General features: G+C 37.3%; 1 protein-coding gene across 1 annotated transcript in view; it reads left to right on the top strand.

Moving 5' to 3' along the window:
- DNAH12 (dynein axonemal heavy chain 12) overlaps nucleotides 1-23499 on the top strand; it is a 167516-nt gene that overhangs the window by 21953 nt on the left and 122064 nt on the right. Inside the window, exons 9-17 of the mRNA XM_052636568.1 lie at nucleotides 830-986; nucleotides 2082-2173; nucleotides 6506-6684; nucleotides 9986-10121; nucleotides 12378-12503; nucleotides 13926-14060; nucleotides 14626-14819; nucleotides 15537-15780; nucleotides 22859-23044. Of these exons, the coding sequence (XP_052492528.1) occupies nucleotides 830-986; nucleotides 2082-2173; nucleotides 6506-6684; nucleotides 9986-10121; nucleotides 12378-12503; nucleotides 13926-14060; nucleotides 14626-14819; nucleotides 15537-15780; nucleotides 22859-23044 (1449 nt within the window). The remainder of the gene's footprint in view (nucleotides 1-829; nucleotides 987-2081; nucleotides 2174-6505; nucleotides 6685-9985; nucleotides 10122-12377; nucleotides 12504-13925; nucleotides 14061-14625; nucleotides 14820-15536; nucleotides 15781-22858; nucleotides 23045-23499) is intronic.

Below are 23499 nucleotides of genomic sequence, written 5' to 3'. Positions count from 1 at the left end.
CTTCTTTTAAATGCTGTCTAAGTTGGTCATAGCTTTTCTTCCAAGGAGCAAGTGTCTTTTAATTTCATGGCTGCATTCACCATCTGCAGTGATTTTGGAGCCCAAAACAGTAAAGCCTGTCACTGTTTCTATTGTTTCCCCATCTATTTGCCATGAAGTGATGGGACCAGATGCCATGATCTTAGTTTTTTGAATATTGAGTTTTAAGCCAGCTTTTTCACTCTCCTCTTTCACTTTCATCAAGAGGCTCTTTAGTTCTTCTTTGCTTTCTGCCATAAAGGTGATGTCATATGGCTCTTTTTAAACATTTTTAGTTGAATATAAGCTCTATAAAATATATATGTACATAACTTTTTGTTTTCTTTTCATCCTCCAAATTTTTGTAAGTTAAAAGTGGTTTCTCTTTGAGAAAGTTTCCTGGCTTGAGATGACATTTTTCTTTTTAGAACTTTTATTGTGGTTATGAATTAATATATATATATATAAATTTTATGTTGTAGTTATGAATATATATATATTTACAAATGGATATTTTATGTGTTTCATGTTCCCTACTGAGTTGTGAACTTAAGGACAAGATAGAAGTGATGTGTGTTCTTTCTAGAGCTTTCTAATATAATCACTCAACATTATAATTCCTTATAGATATTTGTTGAATGATAAAAAACTAAGCCAACTAAGGTTTTATATTTTAAATCATTATTTTGCATCAAGTTATTTTTTCCTGGACCATTGAAACCTGAAATGAATTTAAGTATAATATAAGATCTACATATAGATCAACTGTACAGATATTTATTTCATGAATTGTCATTTTTATATCTGTTAGAATGTCCAAACAGTACCCTCTTGGCTATCAGGAACTTCAACACCTGTGAATCTTGACACAGAACTTCCTGAACACGTGTTACAGTGGGCTCTTGATACGCTGAAGGTGGCAATACATCATAACTTAGAAGGCGCAAGAAAACATTATGCAACATATGGTATACATGACACAAATATTATATCTCTTTTTTTGTGATAAAAAAATGCCATCTTATTTTTATTAGAATTTTGTCAGATATTTGGTGGTCTGGATCTGTTATGAAAGACCAGAGAGAGCAGGAAGTTAGGATAGGCATGGCTTCTGACAGAGTCATGGATCAAACCCAAGAAACCCGAATTCTGTTATTCAGTCCAAAGGGTGAATATTAACTGGAGCAGGGTCATAAAGTCAAAACATAGAGAGAAAGGATGCTGATATAAGCAGAAAGTTAAATCAAGGGCAAAAGCAAGGTAATTTCTAACAATTTCAGCTTAATCATATCTTCAAGTATGTTATGGGGTCAGGATAAATCGTTGTTATTTGACATTCTATTAACCAAAACCTTTTATTAACTGGCTTATCTGTGAAAGTGTTAGTCACTCGGCCATGTCCAACTCTTTGCAGCCCCATGAACTGTAGCTCTCCAGGCTCCTCTGTCCATGGAATTCTTCAGGCAAGGAAAATGAAGTGGGTTGGCTTTTTATACTCCAGGGGATCTTCCTGACCCAGGGATTGAACCCACATCTCCTGTATTGGCAGGCAGATTCTTAACTACTGCACCATCTGGGAAGCCCTTAAAAGCATTAGTTCAGAGTAGTGTTGAAAATGTTAGTCACGCACTTGTGTATGACTCTTTGTGACCCCATGGACTGTAGCCCACCAGGCTCAGGCGTCTTTGTCTATGGAATTCTCCAGGCAAGAATACTGGAATAGGTAGTCATTCCCTTCTCCAAGGGACCTTCCCAACCCAAGGATTGAACCCAGGTCTCCCGTATTACAGGCAGATTTTTATTGTCTGAGTCACCAAGGACGCTTTATCTATACCTCTAAGTTATTTTATATAAACTATTATTTTTATTTTAAAAGTCTACTTTTAATCTGGTTTGCTTGTTAGGTTTATTTTATGTTATTATATCTATTCCTGTTAATGTAGGTTATTAGTCTATTAATACTATTTAATTAAATAGGCTGCTCTAGTCTATGACTGTATAAAAAGCACTTTATCTTTTTAAAAGAGTGTAATTGAGATTTAAATTAGATTATTAATTTTCAGTTGAAAAGTACAGTTGGCTCATTGATGGGACTGCTGTTAAGCTGATAGAGACTTTTCAGGCACAGGATCATACTTTTGATGAATACACAGAGGTATGTTTTTCATTAATGCTTTTTTGAATTTATTTTTAAAATTAAGATTTTTTATTCTAAAAAATAAATGCATTGGCCTGAGTTAATAGAATTTCTTATTCAAAACATCATTCTAGTAAACTCATATGTTCATCTAATAATTCCCTTATTCATTTAGCTCATTCATTGATTCAACAAAAATAACTTTTCATCACATTCAGACACATAGCAATATTTTGGTTATACAAAAATAAATAATATATAAACATTATTCTCAAGAGGTTATATTGGACATGGAAACCAGACATAGAAATAACAACTGTGAAAGTGAAAGCTGATTAGTCGTGTCCGACTCTTTGCCACCCATGGACTATACAGTGGGTAGCCTATCCCTTCTCCAGGGGATCTCCCCGATCCAGTACTCGAACTGGGGTCTCCTAAATTGCAGGAGGATTCTTTACTAACTACACTATCAGGGAAGCCCAACTGTAATATTTTGAAATTAGTACTAGAATGGAGATAGGGACAAAGTGGCATGGAACCTCAGAAGAAGGAATGGCTACTTTTGCATCGGTAAGCTGATGAAGAAGTGAAAAGTGGGCTGGGCTTTGAAATATATGTTTATAGGTGAAGAAGAGAGGAAATGTAACATAAGACAAGGCCAAAAGTATTTAGAGGTGTTCAGAGAACATCGAATAAACCCCACATGGCTGAGGAATGAACAGAGGAGCCTGGTGGCGCTACATTTCATGGGTTGGGAAAGAGCTGGACACAACTGAGTGGCTGAGTGCACAAGTACAGCTGAAGAATAGGTCGTTAGGAATACAATGTCTCAGGTATTTTGTGTTTCTGTACAAATTTTAGAATAATTGTGTTCTAGTTCTGTGAAAAATTCCATTAATACTTTAAAAAATGTTTATTTTTATTTATTTATTTGGCTGCTTTGGGTCTTAGCTGTGGCACACGGGAGCTTCCAGCATCCTGTGGGAATCTTTCATGGCCTCTACACTGGAAACTCAGGTCTTAACCACTGGAATGCTAGGGAAGTCCCTGACTGTGTTTTTTTATTTTGTTTTGTTTTATCAGTGTATGGGTCCTGCTTTCTTATTTCTTCGTACGTCCCATAATTTTCTGTTGGAATCCGGACATTTTAGGTAATATACTGTAGCAACTCCAGGCACTGGTCTCCCTTCCAGTTTGCTATTTTTATTAGCTTGTTTATTTGTTTAGAGACTGGGCAGATTATTTTAGTGACGTCTGTTTTGCTCCCCACACCCTCCGAAGTACCAAGTGCTGCTCCTCAGGGAGCCACAGCGTTGGGCATGCTGAAAGTCATCCTGGAAAGGCCATGGTTTCAAATGTCTTTCTTCTCTCTTTCTCTGGCTATACGTGGCTGTTAGTCTTCACTTACTGCTGGTTAATTGCTGTATTGTTTTCAACAATTCCATAGAGGTATAAGTTGCTCTACGGTAAACAAATTCAGACTCCCCTGAAAAAGCAGTTGCCAGAGTCAGTGTTCGATAGTTATTCTACCCCAGGAGGGATCCTACCAACAGTCTCCTTCCCTGGCTCTTTCTCTCAAACTAGCTGGTCTATGATTTAGCCTGAATCTTCACCAAATCACTGAATTTTCCTCACAGTTGCTCCTTACCACAACCTCCACTGTTTTTGAGGGCACAGTTAGGCTTGAGTTTTTCCATGTTTTGTTGCAACAGAAGTCAATTCCTTTGGGAAAAGATTAGGAGGTATCTATTTTATGGCATGCTTTTCCTTCACTTCCAGGCAAAATGTCTGAGCCAAGGCCTTGGAGCTGGGAATGGGGATAGTGACAGGCTTCTCTCAGTGACAATCCCACTGAAGAAGTTGCGCACTCAATGGAGTGTGTGCATTCTAAGTCAGTTCAGTCATGTCTGACTCTTGAGACCCTGTGGACTGTAGTCTGCCAGGCTCCTCTGTCCATGGGATTTTTCAGGCAAGAATACTGGAGCGGGTTGCCATTTCCTTCTCCAGGAGATCTTCCCGACCCAGGGAATTGAACTCGCATTTCCTGTGTCTCCTGTACTGGAGGCAGGTTCTTTATCACTAGTGCCATCTGGGAAGCCCAGACTCAGTGGAGTAGAGAGTACTAACCTGAGGTTAGCCTTGTCTCTTTTCTGCTATGGAGCTGCCACCTTCCCGGTGAAGGCAAATGTGATTGTGTCTCAGTATTCTCAGTGGTACCATGACCAAGATCGACCCTCCCTTCCATGAGTGGTATTTGTGTGGTACAAGGGAGTTCCCACCTTCCAACTACATTCACCAAGAACCTAGCTTTAACAAAACTAGTTAAGCCATCCAACTGAAACCTGGGTGGTGAGGGAGCCCTCTATTCTTGACTGCACTTGTCTGGAGTGGAGTTTCCACATTCTGAGCTGGCAGCAGGGTGGGAGGAAGTAATCCAGGTTTAAATACCACAGATTCTCACTTTTCCTTCTAAATTTTCATAAAGTTTCACCAATAGATGTTTGTTCATTTTCTGTATACTCTTATGACCATTTTAAGTGATTTTAAATTAAATCCTTGTTTTTAAAATAATGTGTTAGTCACTCAGTTGCGTCCGACTCTTTGCAATCTCATGGACTGTAGCCCGCCAGGCTCCTCTGTCCATGGAATTCTCCAGGCCAGAATACTAGAAGGGGTAGCCATTCCCTTCTCCAGAGGATCTTCCCTGGTGACTCAGACCAAAAAGAATCTGCCTGCAATGCAAGAGTCTTGGGTTGGATCCCTGGGTCAGGAAGATCCCCTGGAGAAGGGAATGGCAATCCACTCCAGTATTCTGGCCTGGAGAATTCCATGGACAGAGGAGCCTGGCGGGCTACGGTCCATGAGATTACAAAGAGTGGGACGCAGCTGAGCAACTAACACATTTTAATATTCATCACTTTCACTGGGGACCATGTCCACAGAACTCCTCACATTGTCATGTTGGAAGTCTTCTCTGGGTTTCTTTCTGTAATTTTAAAAATATGACTTCTTTTAAGATTTTCTCTTTTTTGATGCTTCTCAGCTATCTGATTGTGAAGTGCTTTTTGTTGTTTCTTTTGTAGTCTTTCCTCTTGAGAAGATTGAGATTCTTAGATCTGTACAGTTCTTATCAACCTTGAAAAATATTCACACATTATTGCTTCATTTTAAAAAATTTGTCTCCTTCCCTCAATTCTGGAATTCTAGTTTTATGTATTTTAGACTGTTTAATGTTACTGCAAAGGTTACTGAAGTCTGTTCAGACATTTGCATTGTTTTCAACGTGTCATATTTTCTTTGATCCAGACCTTTTATTTTCCATATCTGTTAATCACATCCCAGAAAAAATGGATGATGGCCCTTGAGGATAAAGGGCCATCTGTTCTCCTTATTCTGGTGCCATCAGTTCAACTGACTAGTTGGCATATTTTTAACCAAGAACCAAGACTACTCAGTGTAGCCTTTGAACCAATTAATACCTTCAGTTCCCTTAAACGTTGAAAATTTTAAGCACACTCAACTAAATACGGGAGACTAGAAAAATAAAGTAGCCTTCAGAGCGAGGAAAATGAAGAACAAGTCTTCTTAGTGAAGAATAAAAGGAATATGAGGTATTTTGGTGGGGGGTGGAGGTGAGGTGAGGAGGAAGGTAAAGAGGAGGAAGGTAAGAGGCAACATTAAAGATGGATTGTGAAATTAAGTCAAAGTTGCCCAAAGCTGACAGGTATGTTTCACTTTCCATAAAGCTTGTCACAATATAACGTGTCAGGTTTTATTCTACACTACTTTGCTTAAATAAAAAAATTACCCCAGTGTGTCTAGGTATTAAGAATTTGTATAAATTGCAATAACTTGGAACTTTGGTAACAGCAGGGCACAATGTTTCTCTCCTGGATTATTTTGACCAATACCAAAAAGTTTCGTTTATTTATTTTCCTGAAGATTGAACTAGAATTTTCAGTGAGGCATTAGTAATGGTCCAACCAAGTATTAGTGAGCTACACACATTGTCACATGATAAAGATTTGCTTTTAAACTGAGAGCTAGGTGGCTTTGATCATATTCTTTTTAATAGTTACTGAGGGGAATTTCACCTTGTGACATGTCCAGATATTTTTGATGCTATAAATGGCATTGTATTGGATATTTACTGTTAAATTGGTAAATTCCTTAATGAAAGGACAGGGGGGAAAATTTGGTGCAACAATGGAAAGAAATTTAATTCCTTAGCAAAAATAAATGGATTTATACTTATAGTATATAATTAAAAATTGTACCATAATACTGTACTGTCAAATCACAGATGAATTTGAAAATCTAACCATTTTTGTTTTAAATCCTTTTTTAAAGTTTATAGGAAAATTTTTCAATCTTGCTTCAGAAATAATGCTTTTGCCTCAGTGGGTTCATTTCCCTATGGTGCGTTTGGATTGTGAAGATTTGAAGACAGGCCTAACAAACAAAGCAAGAGCCTTTGCAAACATGTTGCTAAATGATATAGCTTCAAAACATAGGAAAGAAAATGAAAGGTAAGTAGAATCAGTTGCCAAACTCAGAATTTTAGAGTAAAAGAGATATTGGGTTGTCCAAAAAAAAAAAAAAAAAAAAAAAATTCCACTGGCCTTCTTACAGGAAAACCCAAATGAATTTTTGGCCAACCAGACAGTTTGCAAATAGCAATTCTTGTTTAAAAATATAAGATTAAAATATAAGTGCTTACAATGTTTTTTATCCAACTTCAATAAGGATTAAAACTAATATTTATATAAAACACTTAGCACAGTGCCTAGAACATGGTACTCAAGAAATGTTAGCTGTTTATTTTCCCAGAAGCAATGTGAGAAAATTATGTGCTTTGAAATCAGAGAGACCTGGATTTGAATCCTGGCTCTACCATGAAGTAGTTCTATGACTCTAGGCAAGTTACTTAATTTCCCTGAGCCTCAATTTCCTGCTGTGCCAGTTATGAAAAATAATACCTTGCCTTGCAGAACTGATGTTAGATCACAGATAACATTTGTAAAGGATTTAGCACCATGCTTGGCAGAGAATAGGTACCCAAGAAAGGGAGCTATCACATCAATAAATATTTTCAAGTCAATAAAAAAAATGACTGTCAGAAAGTTAAGTGTTGGTTAGCCATATTTTATACAAAATTATATTACACAATGATGTTGAAGATGATAAAGTATTAGACACTTTCTCACAATCCCATTGAGTAATAGCAATGACAATACCACAGTTAATTTTAAAAATGATTTATGTTTGACACGACTTTTTGGTATTTACTTTTGTAATATTGGTCACTTTTCTGGAAAATTCTACTACTTTCAACAAGTAACTGTCTTATTATAAACTCATGGCAGAAGAGCAGTTGAAAAGTTGTCCATTTTCCTCTGCCTCATTCATGCTTTGGTTTCTTCCTAAGTTCCTTATGTGAATTAGATAACATCAAAAGAAGGAAATGGGAACTTCCCTGGTGGTCCCATTGCTAAGACTCTCTATTCCCAATGCAGGGGGCCCAGGTTCAATCCGTGGTCAGGGTACTAGATCCCACATGCCACAAATGAAAGATCCCACATGCCGTGACTAAGACCTGCTGTAGCCAAATAAACAAATAAATAGTTTTCTTTAAAAGGAAATGTGTACCACTGTGTTAAGCATACTTTATTAAATAAATTAATAATAAAGAGCAATTTTCTTACTTCACAGTTTGGTTTAGTATCTGCTTGGGCAAACTTGCTCGCACTAATCTTGTTTGCCCTCTTTCCTTTTCTGTTTTGTTTTGCTTTTGGCTGTGCCACAGAGCCTGGGGGATCTTAGTTCCCCGACCAGGGATCGAGCCTGTGCCTCCCGCAGTGGAAGCATGCAGTCCTAGCCACTGGACTGCCATGGAACTTCCACCTCCTTTTCTTTTAATTATATTGTTGCTCCAAACGGACTCAGATTCTGCTCTAGAAAGAAGAAAGCACCCACAGTAGAATCATCTGCCCATTTTTTTGCATTATCAACATTAATATATCCTTCTAAAAAACTATTTTTCTAAATAATTTAAAAGATTTACTTATTAATATTTATTTTTGGCTGTGCTGAGCCTTTGTTACTGTGCACAGGCTTTCTAAATTGCAGCAAGAGGGCACTACTCGTCTTTGCAGTGAGCGGGCTTCCTGCTGTGGTGGCTTCTCTTGCTGCCGAGCACAGGCTGTAGAGCTCAGGCGCGGTGGTTGTGGCACACTGTATTAGTTGCCACCTGGCACGTGGGATCTTCCTGGACCAGGGATCGAACTCGTGTCCTCTGCAGTGGCAGGTGGACTCCCAACAGGAAGCCACCAGGGAAGCCACTCTTAAAATATTGATAATCAAAAGTCAACCGTCGAACTTCCTTGGCGATCCAATGATTAAGAATTTGCCTTCCCATGCAGGGGGTGTGGGTTGGATTCTTCGTGAGGGAGCTAAGATCCTACATGCCTCATGGCCAAAAAACCAAAACGTAAAGCAGAAGTAATATTGTAACAAATTCAATAAAGACTTTAAAAATGATTCACACACACACACAAAATCTTTAGGAAAATTGCTGTCAAGCCCTACGTGATCTGATTTCTGTTCATCTCTACAACTTCATGTTCTATCCTCTTTTTGGTATTGACACTGCTCTGCTTGCCATTCCTAAACTATTCAAAGCTTTTTGCTACCTCAGGCTTTTATCCTTGTTATTTTTCTTCCTTGGAAGCTTTCCCCCTGATATTTGTATGACTCTTTTTTTCTTTCTCTCATTTTGAATTATCACCTCTCTAGAGAGTTCATTCCTGGTCACTTTATATAAAATTCTGGTTCCTTCTCTATACGCCATCATTCTTTATCCCTTTACTTTTTTTTTCTTCATAGAACTTTTTACTACCTAACACTGTGTTATATATTTATGTATGTTTTGTCTCTCTCATCAGCTTGAATGTAAGCTTTATGATGATAGGGACTTGATCTATTTGGTGTTATATCTCCAATGCTTAGAACGTTGCTTAGCACACTGTGGGTATTCAATTATTTATTAAATAAATGAATAAGTATAATTACATAATATAAATGAAATACCTGCACAAACTAAAATTTATTTTTAAAATCATTTACCTCTTTTGTACTTTGTTTTTGCAAGGAGTTTTTCTGATATTTCTAGCAATGGCATGACAATACTGATACTGCAAAGCACAGGGAAAAAATTCTATGAAATATATCTTGGTTAAATAATGGGTATAGATATAGGGTATCTATTAATAGATTCATACATACATAGACTTTCTGAAAGAATCATGGATTTTTAAAATGTATGCAGAGATTTGATCTTTTCAGTTGCCATGTTTCACAAGGGACATTACTGCTGCTAGTAATAATTAAGCTGATGATTATACTAACACTATAGTTACCAGTAATTGAGAGTGTACTATGCACTGGGCTCTTTTGCATTCATTATTCATTATTGTATTACAACAATCCCATAAGATGAATTTAATAACTTCATTTTACAAATATGGAAATTAAGCCTATGAAATTCACATAAATACTCAAAGCTAGTAGCAGATGAGGCAGGATTTAGATATAGAGCCGCCTGATTGATCCAAAGCATGCTCTATTTCACACTGAAAATGTTGCCTTAATTTTATAGATTTTATAAATCTATGGTATATCCTGAGTTGTGTCAGTTAAGTTATACTTAAATATTTTAAGATACCTAACTGATTGTTTTTAGGATCACAGTTCCTGTTTTATAGTAAATCATAATTGAGCCTAATATAGGGTTAATTACTGTACCTATAATAAAGCAAGGTATTATGTCAGTATTTGCAGTGAATTTGAAGCAGTTAAAGAGCATGCGTTAAAAGTTCCTGAGACAACAGAGGAAATGATGGAGCTTATATCTTATGTAGAAAAAGCCCGAACTGTAGGAATTCAGGAGTTGGTTTCACGGATCAAGGTAGGAATTTTTTAATTTACATAATAAAATTTTTTTTTCATTGTGAAATATGGTACACATATTGGAAATGAATAACACACATGGTTAAACAAACTTATAAAGTGAACACCTATGTTGCCACCACCCAGGTGAAGAAATAGGATATTGCCAGCATCCTAGAAATCCTTTGCATGTGACTTTCTGACCATAATTACTTCCCTTTCTCCACCTCTTAGAGTTGTCAACCTGTTTTCTACAGTAATCATTTTTTTCCTTTGGTTCCTCCATATGTGCATCCTTAACAAAGGTTTAAAAAATATTTTCTTTTATAGTTTCTACATTTAGTAGTACATATGCTCATGCCTTCCCCAACACAAGGTTATATACCTATTCACCTATATTACACTCTAATTTTTGTTTAAAAATATGAGATGCAGGGAGCCTCCCTGGCGATCCAGTGGTATACAGACTTGCTGTACACAGGAGACTAACACCACATTGTAAATCAACTATGCTGCTGCTAAGTCACTTCAGTCGTGTCCGACCATAGACAGCAGCCTATCAGGCTCCAGCGTCCCTGAGATTCTCCAGGAAAGAACACTGGAGTGGGTTGCCATTTCCAATGCATGAAAGTGAAAAGTGAAAAGTGAAAGTGAAGTCGCTCAGTCATGTCCGACTCTTCGCGACCCCCTGGACTGCAGCCTTCCAGGCTCTTCCGTCCATGGGATTTTCCAGGCAAGAGTACTGGAGTGGGGTGCCATACTCCAATAAAAATTAATTTAAAAACATTGTTATGATTGGATGTTGAATTTTATTTTTTGCATCTATTGGTATGATCTTATGCATTTTCTCCTATTATCTATTAATACAGCTAGTTCTATGAATCAGGTTTTATTGGGTTAATTTCTGTGTGCAATATAATACATATATAATGCATTCTGAACATTATATATATTATATACAATACATCCTATGTGTATCTCAAACAAAAACTCTTAAATTAGCCAAATTAGCCTTTGAATCTGTATTTCAGTTCTTAGAAATTACAGCACTGCGTACAGATCAATGCAAGTTATAAGGGGTAAAGATATTTAATGTCTTATTCAAGTAAATCTCTTGGTTTTAAATAATTTTTTTTTTTTTGCCAGTCACTCCTAAACTCTTTCTGGACAATTGCTATATACTAATGGTAGAACTTCCCTGGTGGCTCAGACGGTAAAGCGTCCTTCTACAATGCGGGAGACCTGGGTTCAATCCCTGGGTGGGGAAGATCCCCTGGAGAAGGAAATGGCAATCCACTCCAGTACTATTGCCTGGAAAATCCCATGGACAGAGGAGCCTGGTAGGCTACAGTCCAAGAGTCGGACACGACTGAGTAACTTCTCTTTCAGTTTCAATGGTAGGCAAAAGAAGTGGTACTGTTATTGAAGATGCAAAATAAAATAAAAGATGTTAAAATCTTTGTCACCACAGATTAAAAAATTAAATACATAAGCATAAAACTGTAAAATCCTTAAAAAAAAACCAAAGTTACTGAGAAAACGCATATTTGATCACCATTTTCAGCCGTATACATGGATAATCAAGTACTTTTATCTTAAGTCAATTGCAAGTGAAAACTATTAAAAAACTTTAATTTTGGTATGTGTTTCTGTGTGTGTTAGTCCTCCATTCGTGTCGACTCTGTGACCCCATGAACGGTAGCTTGCCAAGCTCCTCTGTCCATTGTATTCTCTAGGCAAGAATACTGGAGTGGGTTGCCATTCCCTTTTTCAGGGCATCTTCCCAATTCAGGGATCAAATCTGGATCTCCTGCATTGCAGGCAGATTCTTTACCATCTGAGCCACCAGGGAGCAAACTAAATGCTCTTACTATAAAAGTCTTCAATTGTGTGCTATGAAGCCAGATAAATAATCCTATAGTTATTGAAATACCCATGTGATTTGGGTGATATGAAATATCAGTTAATAATCTGAGTCAGATTGAAATTTGAAAAAGTATTAGAAATTGTTGTTTCTCTTTTTCATAATGCTTTAGGGCTTCCCCTGTGGCTCAGCTGGTAAAGAATCCACCTGCAGTGCGGGAGACCTAGGTTCCATCCCTGGGTTGGGAAGATCCCCTGGAGAAGGGAATGGCTACCCACTCCAGTATTCTGGCCTGGAGAATTCCATGGACTGTCCATGGGGTTGCAATGAGTTGGACACGACTGAGTGGCTTTCACTTTCACTGACTTAGATTTTCTACATGGTTTAACATATCTGGATTTTCTTCTATAGGAATCCAAACGCCGGATGAGTTACTTTTTAGATGTATTTCTATTTCCTCCAGAAGACTTAGCTTTAAATTCAGCTGTCCTTATGTGGCCTTGGAAAATTAATCCCATCTTTGATGAAAATGATGAGGTAAATACATTTTTCCTTATGTATTTTTGTATTCTGTATTTTAAGTTCAATGTTCATTTAATTTGCATACATACTTGCCATCTATGTTTTTTTGACGTTACACACTGCTATATTTTTTAAATTTATTTTTGGCTGCATGTGGGCTTTCTCTAGTTGCAGAGAGTGGGGGCTACTTTCTAGTTGCGGTAGCTTCTCCTTGGGTGGCTTCTCTTGTTGTGGAGTAGTCTGTAGAGCTCACAGGCTTCAGTAGTTGTGGCACAGGATTAGTTGCTCTGAGGCCTGCAGAATCTTCCCAGACCAGGGATCAAACCCACATCTCCTGGCAGGTAGATTCCCGTCCACTGTGCCACCAGGGGAGTCCCTTGCCATCTACTTTTAAAAAGTAACTTCATGTGTCAGTATGAGTTTGGGATTAGAAACATTTATGGCCCCGCAGGCTTAAGACAGGCTTAACCCACAAGGTTTTAAAAAGTGGGACTGACATTAAAAAGTTAGAACTGTCATCAAATTAATAATAGGGGGGTTCCTGGTCATCCAGCGGCTAGGCTCCATGCTCCCAACACAGGGGACTACGGTTTGATCCCTGGCCATAACTAAGAGTTCTCAAGCTACAACTAAGAAGTTTGCATGCCCCAGTGAAGATCCCTCAAGCCACAGTGAGGACCCAACACAGCCAAAATAAATAAATTTTAAAAAAGGAAATTACTAAAAGAATAATAATCATAAGCACTGTGCTCAGTACTCTCCATTTATTAAATCATTTAATACTGACAAAAATCCCAGGTGCTCTTATTTCCCCCATTTCATAGCTGAGAAAAATGTGTCTCAGAGAAGTTAAGTAACTTTCCCAGGAGGAAGTTGCAGATTCAGGATTTTATATTAATACTGAATATAGTTCAAATTTTGTAAAAGTCCTAATTTAAGCTAGCTTTTCCTAAATTGGGAAGTGAGACAGTATAGTAATGAAAAGCATTGACTTCAGCCAGATAATCCAGAGTTCTAATCCAGATTTTGAGTTTCATGATCTTGTGACATTGGACTTGCCTCTTAATCTCTATATGCTTAAATTTCTTCATCTCTGAAATGAGGATATAATACTTGTGGTAATGTAGGTAAAGTGTTTAATAATTCTTGACATAAGAAATGCTCGATATATGGTAGGTTTTATTATTTTCCCAGAATCTGTTAAATAGTTAAAATATCTACTTAAAAATTATTATGGTCGCTTGGGAGATACAGAAATTTTTTTCTGTGTAATTTATTATTCTTTTCCTTTCATATCCGTCAATGTTTTTTGTACAATGTTTTACTTTTACTTTGCTGATGTTTTTTGTTACTGTACAAAGCATTTATATTTCTCATATGATCATTCTTTGTTTTGTGGCAAAATAATTAACATGATGAAATTGTTTTCTTTTAAAGCTCATTGAGAATGCTAAACATAGAAAAGAAAATGAACTAATAGCAAAGAGAGAGAAACTGATTTTGGAAGTAGAAAAGGAATCACGGCGCATGGAAGAATTTGCAGAATTTGCAGAATTGGACCGCATGCAACAGGTCTGATAAATATAGACAGTAGCTGTGGCAGGCTGGTAGATAAGTATAGGACATGTTTGTATAGGGTTTCCCAGGTGGCTCCAATGGTAAATAAAGAACCTGCCTGGCCAATGCAGGAGACATAAGAGATGTGGGTTTGATCCCTCGGTTGGGAAGATCCTCTGCAGGAGGGCATGTCAACCCACTCCAGTCCACCTGTCTGGAGAATCTCATGGACAGAGGAGCCTGGCAGGATACAGTTCCCAGAGTCGCTAAGAGTGAAACACGACTGAGGCAACTTAGCACGCTAGCAGGCATGTTTGTATAATATAGAAAAGCATGTGCTTACTAAGGCAAAAAGGTGCCTGGAACTGCTGCTAATTATGTAATCTTTTTTGTGGGTTAGTTTTCTTTTTGTTAAGTAGACATAGCCATTTTTTGCTTTCTGTCATAATATTGCTATGCAGTTGATATATAAAGCCGCTATATATATATATGCAAGGACATAGCCTATGAAGTATTGTTTAATCTTATTTTTATAACATTACTTGAGTATTTCTTGAAATGAAAAATGCTTTGCTTTCAGTATGTGACAGATGTAAGACAACTACAAAAACGTATTCAGGAATCTGAAGAAGCAGTTCAGTTTATTAATAAAGAAGAGGAACTTTTCAAATGGGAACTGACAAAATATCCTGAACTGGATAAATTAAAAGTTAACATTGAGCCCTATCAGAAGTTTTTTAATTTAGTTTTGAAGTGGCAACGAACAGAAAAACGGTAATTTCTGGTAATGTAATAAACAGTTCAGCAAAGATATAAAACGATTTATAAAACATACATTGATTTTTATTGCTGTTGTTGTTGGCTAAGTGTTTAAAAGTAGGACTTACCAGTCCATTTGATAGAAAAACCAAATATCATATAGGAGAAGCATCAAATGTTGCTAGGGTACTACCTAACCTTATTAATATAATATCTAATTAAGTCTTATTTGGGTTTTCCAGATTTGATTCCATTTTTAATGCAGTTAGTTGATTTGACTCATGCTTAACACCAAAAATTAGAGTATGGAGTCAAATCAGCATTTTATTTGGGTACCATTAATTGTCCATTAACAATCTGATTCATATTTTAGCACATGCAGCATAGCTTAAGTGGTGGATTTAGTATTATCTCTGTCATCAGCTCTGTGTGACTGAGAAAAACAGTTAACTGCCCTTGCTCAGGATGCTTGGGGCTGGTGCACTGAGATGACCCAGAGGGATGGTACGGGGAGGGAGGTGGGAGGGGGGGTCAGGATGGGGAACACGTGAATACCCGTGGTGGATTCATGTTGGTGTATGGCAAAACCAATACAATATTGTAAAGTAATTAGCCTCTAATTAAAATCAATAAATTTATATTAAAAAAAAACAAAACACAAGATGAAGGACCTAGCCTAAGGCCTCTTAATGCACCAAAAGTCTCTGAGTTTAATATTATTTTTTCTTTCAGGTGGATGGATGGAGGGTTTTTGGACCTTAATGGGGAAGCCATGGAAACTGATGTAGAGGAATTTTCCCGGGAAATTTTTAAGACTCTGAAATTTTTCCAAACAAAGCAAAAGAAGGAATTACAAGAAAAAAGAAAAGCAGCAAAAAGACGATCTCTGGAAGAAGAGAAACTTGAAGAGGAACCAAAAGAGAATCCTACCATTACTATGTGCACTACAGTAATGGAGCAGATAAAAGTTTTTAAGGTATGAACACATTTAATGGCATTTTAGAAAGCCCTGCTGGAACTGTTTGCAGCAAGTGCTAATGAAGAGAAATGGAAAAACTGGAAAGCAAAACCAAAGCTGAATCCAGAAAACTTGATCTATTTCTTAATACATGCTTTATTCTGTCCTGAGGAAGTCATCGTAATCAGTCCCTTCACAGAACATGCTAGAACATGCTTGACAAATAGAAAAGACTTTAATGACCAGGTACACTGATATGAGGAGGATAAAAAAATTACTGAATAAACAGGTCGGCCTATACTGTGAGCAGCAGCACAGAGTCCCAGTTACCTGAGAAAGCTTTGAAGTCGTACTACCTAGGTTTATATCACACGTCTGTGCTTAGTAATGGCAATATGCCCCTTGTGTAAGATAGTTAGCCTCTCATGTGTCACTCACCTCATCTTTAAAGAGAGGATAGTAACAGTTTTTGCGGCAGTAAATAATGCATCCAACCTCCCAAGGCAGTGGTGGCCGTGGTTCATACGGCTGGTAGAGCCACGCTTCCACTGTCAGCATGCTCAGAGTGCAAACTGTCATGGGATTTTCAGCATGGTTCCAGTCCATGTCTAGCACTCTCAGAGATTCTGTGAGCTGCCTGAAAAAACTTTTAAACTACTTTAAATTATTTTTAATATTTAGTAAATACACATGGCTTACAAATATAAAAAAGATACACCTGAACTTCTCCTTGCTATGTTATTACTTTCTTTTGTATACTTGAGTTTTTTTTTTTAACACATATAACGATATGAGTATATTTTCTAAATCTCCTATCTTTTTACATAAAATTAACATGCTGTATGTATTATTTCCCCCATTGTTTTGGTTAATTTATCTTAGAGATCTTTTCTTGCTGTATATAGAGTTTTTTCATTATTTTTTACACTTATAAATATTATATATTGGTGTAAAAATTTCTAAGTATGAAGTGAGAACTGCAAGGTAAATTGCCAAAGAGTAAATTTCAGGTTCAAGTCTATAGTTGAATTATCTTCTGTATGTGTTTTACCAATATATACTTACACCAACCTTGACAACAGAGTGTCATCATACTTGGGTTTTTGGTAATCTACTAGTAGAATTTCATTTTTCTTATTACATAAAGTGTTAAGCATAAATTAATATATTTAAGAATATTTTGTGTTTCTTTGCTTGTGAACTATTTGGTCTTATTGTTGTCTATTTTTTTATTTAATAGTTGGTCTTTTTCTTACTGATTTACAGGATATAAGTAGTTCTGGAAACAGGACTAGGAAGACTAGACTTTGTATGTTAATATTTTATTGAGGATTTTTGAGATTATATTCAGGAGAGATATTGGTCTTAATTTTCTTGTAATATCTTTGTCAAGTTTTGTTATCAGGATTATGTTGACTTTATAAAACAAACGGGAAATTCTATCTCTATTTTCCAAAAGAGATTTGAATGAAATTGTTATTATTTCTTTAAAAAATATTTTAGAGAAACATTTGCCAGTGATACCATTGACTTGGAACTTTATGGGAAGGATTTTGAAAGCAGTTTTATTTTTTCAAAATAGATATAGGAATATTTGGGTTTTGTGTTAATTTTATGTCAGTTTTAGTAAACTGTAATTTTCAAGGAAATCTTCCATTTTTGAAAACTGTTAAGTTTATTGCCATAAAGTTGCTCATGCTGCTGCTGCTGCTGCTAAGTCACTTCAGTCATGTCAGACTCTGGGCGACCCCATAGATGGCAGCCCACCAGGCTCCCCTGTCCCTGGGATTCTCCAGGCAAGAACACTGGAGTGGGTTGCCATTTCCTTCTCCAATGCACATAACTTTTATTTATTATCTTTTAATGTTTGTGAAATCTTTAGGAGTAACTCCTTTTTCATTCCAAATATTAGTAATTTTTATTTTCTTTCTTTTTTCTTCAGTTAGAGATTTAGTTGTAGTTTATTGTTAGCATTTAAGCCTTTGGTTATGTTTTACATTTATCCAGATGATATTCCTCTTTTCCTTTCTTATCAGCAACATCCGTTATTCCTGTCTTCATAGCAGTGCACCATCATAACCTCTGAAAGTCACCTTGAGATGGAAGATAAATTGTCCCATACCACTAGTAGTATCAGTAATTTTTTTCCCTGCTATTTTCTTTCTTCATTTTTGGCTGGGCCACGTGTGATCTTAGTTCTTCAACCAGGAATCAAACGCGCTCTCCCTGTTGTCACTCGGACTTCTAATGCTATACTGAATAAAAATGGTTACAGTAAGCAACTTTGTCTTGTTCCTGAACTTAGAGGAAATGTTTTCAGCTCTTCACCATTGAGTTTGATGATAGCTGTGGGCTTGTCATATATGGCCTTTAATATATTGAGTTATGATCCCTCTATACTCACTTTGTGGAGAGGGTTTTTTTTAAATTATAAATGGATATTGAATTTTGTCAAAAGCTTTTTCTATATCTATTGAGATGGTCATATGACTTTTATTCTTTAATGTGGTTAAAATTGATTACTTTGCAGATATTGAATCATCCATGTATCCTTGGGATAAATCTCACTTGATCATGATATATGATTCTTTTAATTAATTGTTGAATTTAGTTTGTTCGTATTTTGTTGAGGATTTTTGCATCTATGTTCATCAGTGATGTTTGCCTGTAATTTTCTTCTTGTGTGTTTTCTTTGGTTTTGGTATCCAGGTGGTAACTGGTCTTGTAGAATAAATTTGGAAGCATTCCTTTCTCTGCAATTTTTTGGAACAGTTTCAGGAAAAGTGTTAACCCTTCTTTGATTGTTGGGCAGAATTCCCCTGTGAAGCCATCTGGCCTGGGCTTTTCTTTGTTAGGCATTTTTTATTACTAATGCAATTTCGTTACTGATAGTCTGTTCATATTTTCCATTTCTTCCTTATTCAGTCTTGGAAGATTTTACATTTCTAGGAATGTATTACCTTTTTCTAGGTTGTCTATTTTATGGTGTATAATTGTTTGCAGTAGCTTCTTATGATCCTTTGTATTTCTGTGGTGTCAGTTGTAACCTCTCTTTCATTTCTGATTTTATTTATTTGGGCTCTCTCTTTTTTTCTTAATGAGTCTCGTTAAAGGTTTATCAATTTTATCTTTTAAAAGAACTAGCTCTTAGCTTCATTGATCTTTTTCTTTTTTATTTTTAGTTTCTATTTTATTTATTTCCACTCTGGTCTTCATTATTTCCTCCCTTCTGCTATCTTTGGGGTTTGTCTGTTCTTCTTTTCCTAGTTCCTTCAGGTTAAGGTTAGACAGAATTTTCTTATCTCCTGAGGTGGACTTGTTCGCTGTAGAATTTCCTTTTAGAACTGCTTTCACTGTGTCCCATGGATTTTGGAATGTTATGTTTTCATTTTCATTTGTCCCCTGGTATTTTAAAATTTCCTGTTTGAGGTTTTCTGTGATGCATTGACTCTCTTTTTGTGGTAACTGTTACATGGTTTTGGTTTGTAGTTACCAGGAGGTTCATTTATAACAACCTATTACAGATGTCTATTTTAAGTGGATGATTTCTTAAGTTTGAATGCTTTACATTTTTACTAACCTCCCCAAATGTTTTATCCTTTTTACATCTGTTAATTTTTGCCTAACTGCTATTGCAGATAGAGATGATTTTTTACTGCTTTTAACTTTCCTCCTAGCTTTATGAGTGGTTAATTAACTACTTTTTCTCCAGGTTTGCCTTTACCACTGAGATTTATCCTTTTACAGTTTTGTTTATTTATGCTTGTTGTTTCTTTTAATGTTTGTTAAGATCTTTTTGGTGGTGATAAACTCTTTTAGCTTTTTGCTTGTCTGTGAATGTCTTTGTCTCTTCTTCAGAGATAAAGATACATCTGAAAAATAACCTTGCCAGGTAAAGTTTTCTTGGTTGTAGTTTTTTCCTTTCATCGTTTTGAATATATTGTTCCACTTCCTTCTGCAGAGTTCGTGCTGAAAAGTCTGCTTAAGGTCTTATGGGAGTTCCCTTGTACAATACATAACTAGTTGCTTTTCTCTTGCTGCTTTTAAGATTCTCTCTTTATCTTTAATTTTTGTCATTTTAATTATGATGTGTCTTGGTGTGGACCTGCTTGGGTTCATCTTGTTTGAGATTCTCTGTGCTTGCTCAGTTCAGTTCAGTTCAGTTGCTCAGTCATGTCCGACTCTTTGCGACCCCATGAATTGCGGCACGCCAGGCCTCCCTGTCCAGCACCATCTCCCGGAGTTCACTCAGACTCACGTCCATCGAATCAGTGATGCCATCTAGCCATCTCATCCTGGGTCGTCCCCTTCTCCTCCTGCCCCCAATCCCTCCCAGCATCAGAGTCTTTTCCAATGAGTCAGCTCTTCGCATGAGGTGGCCAAAGTACTGGTGCTTCAGCTTTAGCATCACTCCTTCCAAAGAAATCCCAGGGTTGATCTCCTTCAGAATGGACTGGTTGGATCTCCTTGCAGTCCAAGGGACTCTCAAGAGTCTTCTCCAACACCACAGTTCAAAAGCATCAATTCTTCGGCACTCTGCCTTCTTCACAGTCCAACTCTCACATCCATACATGACCACTGGAAAAACCATAGCCTTGACTAGACAGAACTTAGTCGGCAAAGTAATGTCTCTGCTTTTGAATATACTATCTGGGTTGGTCATAACTTTTCTTCCAAGGAGTAAGCGTCTTTTAATTTCATGGCTGCAGTCACCATCTGCAGTGATTTTGGAGCCCCCCAAAATAAAGTCTGACACTGTTTCCACTGTTTCCCCATCTATTTCCCATGAAGTGATGGGACTGGATGCCATGATCTTAGTTTTCTGAATGTTGAGCTTTAAGCCAACTTTTTCACTCTCCTCTTTCACTTTCATCAAGAGGCTTTTTAGCTCTTCTTCACTTTCTGCCATAAGGGTGGTGTCATCTGCATATCTGAGTTTATTGATATTTCTCCCGGCAATCTTGATTCCAGCTTGTGTTTCTTCCAGTCCAGTGTTTCTCATGATGTGCTCTGCATATAAGTTAAATAAGCACAGGAGGGTATTTATTTCCTTCTCTAGGTTAGGGAAGTTTTCAGTTAATATTTCCTTAAAGAAGTCTCTCCTCCTTTCTCTCAATTTTCTCCTTCTGGAGCCCCTATAACATGAAAGTGAGTACACTTGATGTTGTCTCAGAAGTCTCTTAAACTATTGTTGTTTTATAAAATCCTTTTTTTTCTTTTTTCCTGCTTAGCTTGGGTGATGTCTGATACTCCGTCTTCCAAATCACTGATCTGTCCTTCTATATTATCCTATCTACTGTTGATACTTTCTAGCGTATTTTTCATTTCAGTTAGTATATTCTTCACCTCTGACTTGTTCTTCTTTATATTTTCTAACTCTTAGTTGAAATTCTGTGTTTGTCCATTCTTCTGAGTTCATTGAGCATCTGTATATTACCTTGGACTCTATATTAGGTAGATTGCTTATTTGCATTTAATATAGTTCTTCTGAGGTTTTGTCTTGTTCCTTTGTTTGGAACATATTCCTCTTGTCTCGTCATTTTCCCTATTCCCTGTGGTCATGTTTGTGTATTGAATAGGACTGTTAGGTCTCTTGATCTTGGAGAAGTGACATTATATAGGAGACATCCTATGTGGCCTAGCAGCACACTAGTTCTGGCACTAGACCTGTCTGCTACAGGGGTGTCTCCTATTCATACCACATGCTTCCTTATGTTGTGGAAGGCCTAACTGTTGAGGGTATAAGTGGGGCTGGCCCTTGGCCTGTCTGGCTCTAATGCCATGACTCATGCAGTTGTTGTCAGTGCCCTGGTGGGCACGGCAGTCTCCTGGTGAGGCTGGCGTGCGGCTGGGCAGTGCTGCTTCAGGCTCATTGTGGATGGGGCAGCCTCTCTCTGTGTGTGACTGTGTATCCTGGTGGTGCACGGTTGCTGTGGGCCCTCCAGGGGCCAGGGCAAGCCCCCAGCACTATCAGGCCAGAGGGAGAATTCCTAAATGATACTTGTTGGTGATCCTCACAATGGCTACCACCAGCATCTCTGTCCCCAGGGCGAGTCCCAGAGGCCTCCTGCCTCTCTGATAGGCTCTCCAAAATCAGCAAGTGGGTCTGACACAGGTGCCGGTCAAACTTCTGCCTCTTTGCTGGAACTTGGACCATGTGAGCTTCTGCCTGTACCCTTTAAGAGCGTAGTCTTTGTTTCCTATAACCCTCTGTCTCTCCTGATTGGAAGCCTAACTGGCTTTCAAAGCCAAACATTCTGGAGGCTTGTCTTCCCAGTGCAAGACCTCCAGGCAGGGGAGGCCAAAGTAGGTCTTAGACCCCATGCTCCTTGGAGAGGAACTCCGCATGTGTGACGTTCTTGTCATTTGTGTGTCACTGACCTCGGGGTTTGGTTTCTGACTAGATTGCATCTCCACCCCTTCTACCTATTTCATTGTCATTCCTTCTTTGCCCATCGGAGGAGGTGAGTTCAGGCTCTTCCTACACTGCCATCTTGATCCCACTCCTCCTCCATAGCTTTTATTTATTTATATTACCTCAGTGGCTGCAGACTCAATACAGTGTTGATTAAAAGTATTATGGATGTGCTCATGTTGTTCCTGATCGTAAAGGAAATGGTTTAATATCAGTATCAAAAGTGATGAATTAAGTGTTTTTGTTGAGTATTTTTTTATTTCCAGATGGTTATATTTTGGTATTTTGGTGCAGGCTTTTTTCCTGTTTATGTATGTATGTGTGTATATAGCTATATATTATGTTATTCTATATATTTCTCCATATCATTATGGAATAAACATGAGTTTGTATTTCTATAATACTGTGATAGTTTTAATTATTGTAGTTCTAGCATATACTTTTATATTTTACAGAACATTTACCACCACCCCTCCTTTTTTCACTCTTTTAGTTTTCTTGGCTATTTCTACATGTTTATTTGTGCAAATGAACTTTAGAATAATTTTGTTAGTTTCTCTCCCCTCCTGAATCTAACTCATTAAATATTAAATGGGCTCATTAAATATATTAGATAATTTCAAGTGTATGAGTATGAAAGTCAAGTGAGTGACTCATTATTGTTTCCATTTTCATCATTAGGATTACATCCCTACTGTCTCTATCCTTTGTAATCCAGGGATGAGAGCACGTCATTGGAAGCAGTTATCAGAAATTGTAGGCTATGACTTAACTCCAGACTCTGGAACTACACTGAGGAAAGTTTTAAAATTAAACCTTGCACCATACTTGGACAAATTTGAAGTGATAAGTGCAGGTGCAAGCAAGGTAAATGTGCAGATCTACTGAAATACCTTATTCGATGAGTTTGTTAATTAAATAATCATAGTTTTAGCTGTGGTTGAATGCATAGTTCAGGATAGCAGTGGGAGAAGCTGGGGAAAAGTGGTAGAATGCCACTCGTATTTTCTCCCCACAAAGTCTATACTTCTGTATGATTCCCTTGTCCTGAATCCAGAGTAGAAATGGTTCCTTTGACCTCTTCTTAATTCTGCCACACTCTGATATGCATGGGTGATATGCTAGTTTTGATATGTATTTTTTTCCATTGAGAATGGAAATGGATGCCTGTGTATATGGCATGTTATGTGTATGTATTCTAGGCAGAGTGAGTATGGCCCTGTAGTCTTCTTGAATACACTGAAAACATCTTCAGACTGTAGACTGCAAAAAGGCACCTCAGGGAAAAGCCAGCAGGTCTTTCATACTGTTGTCTGTTTTGA

The sequence above is a fragment of the Budorcas taxicolor genome, chromosome 1 (assembly GCF_023091745.1).
Source record: "Budorcas taxicolor isolate Tak-1 chromosome 1, Takin1.1, whole genome shotgun sequence".
In the NCBI taxonomy this organism is placed as follows: domain Eukaryota; kingdom Metazoa; phylum Chordata; class Mammalia; order Artiodactyla; family Bovidae; genus Budorcas; species Budorcas taxicolor.
Note: the sequence above shows the minus strand (reverse complement) of the source record. Positions and strands in the feature narration are given on the sequence as shown.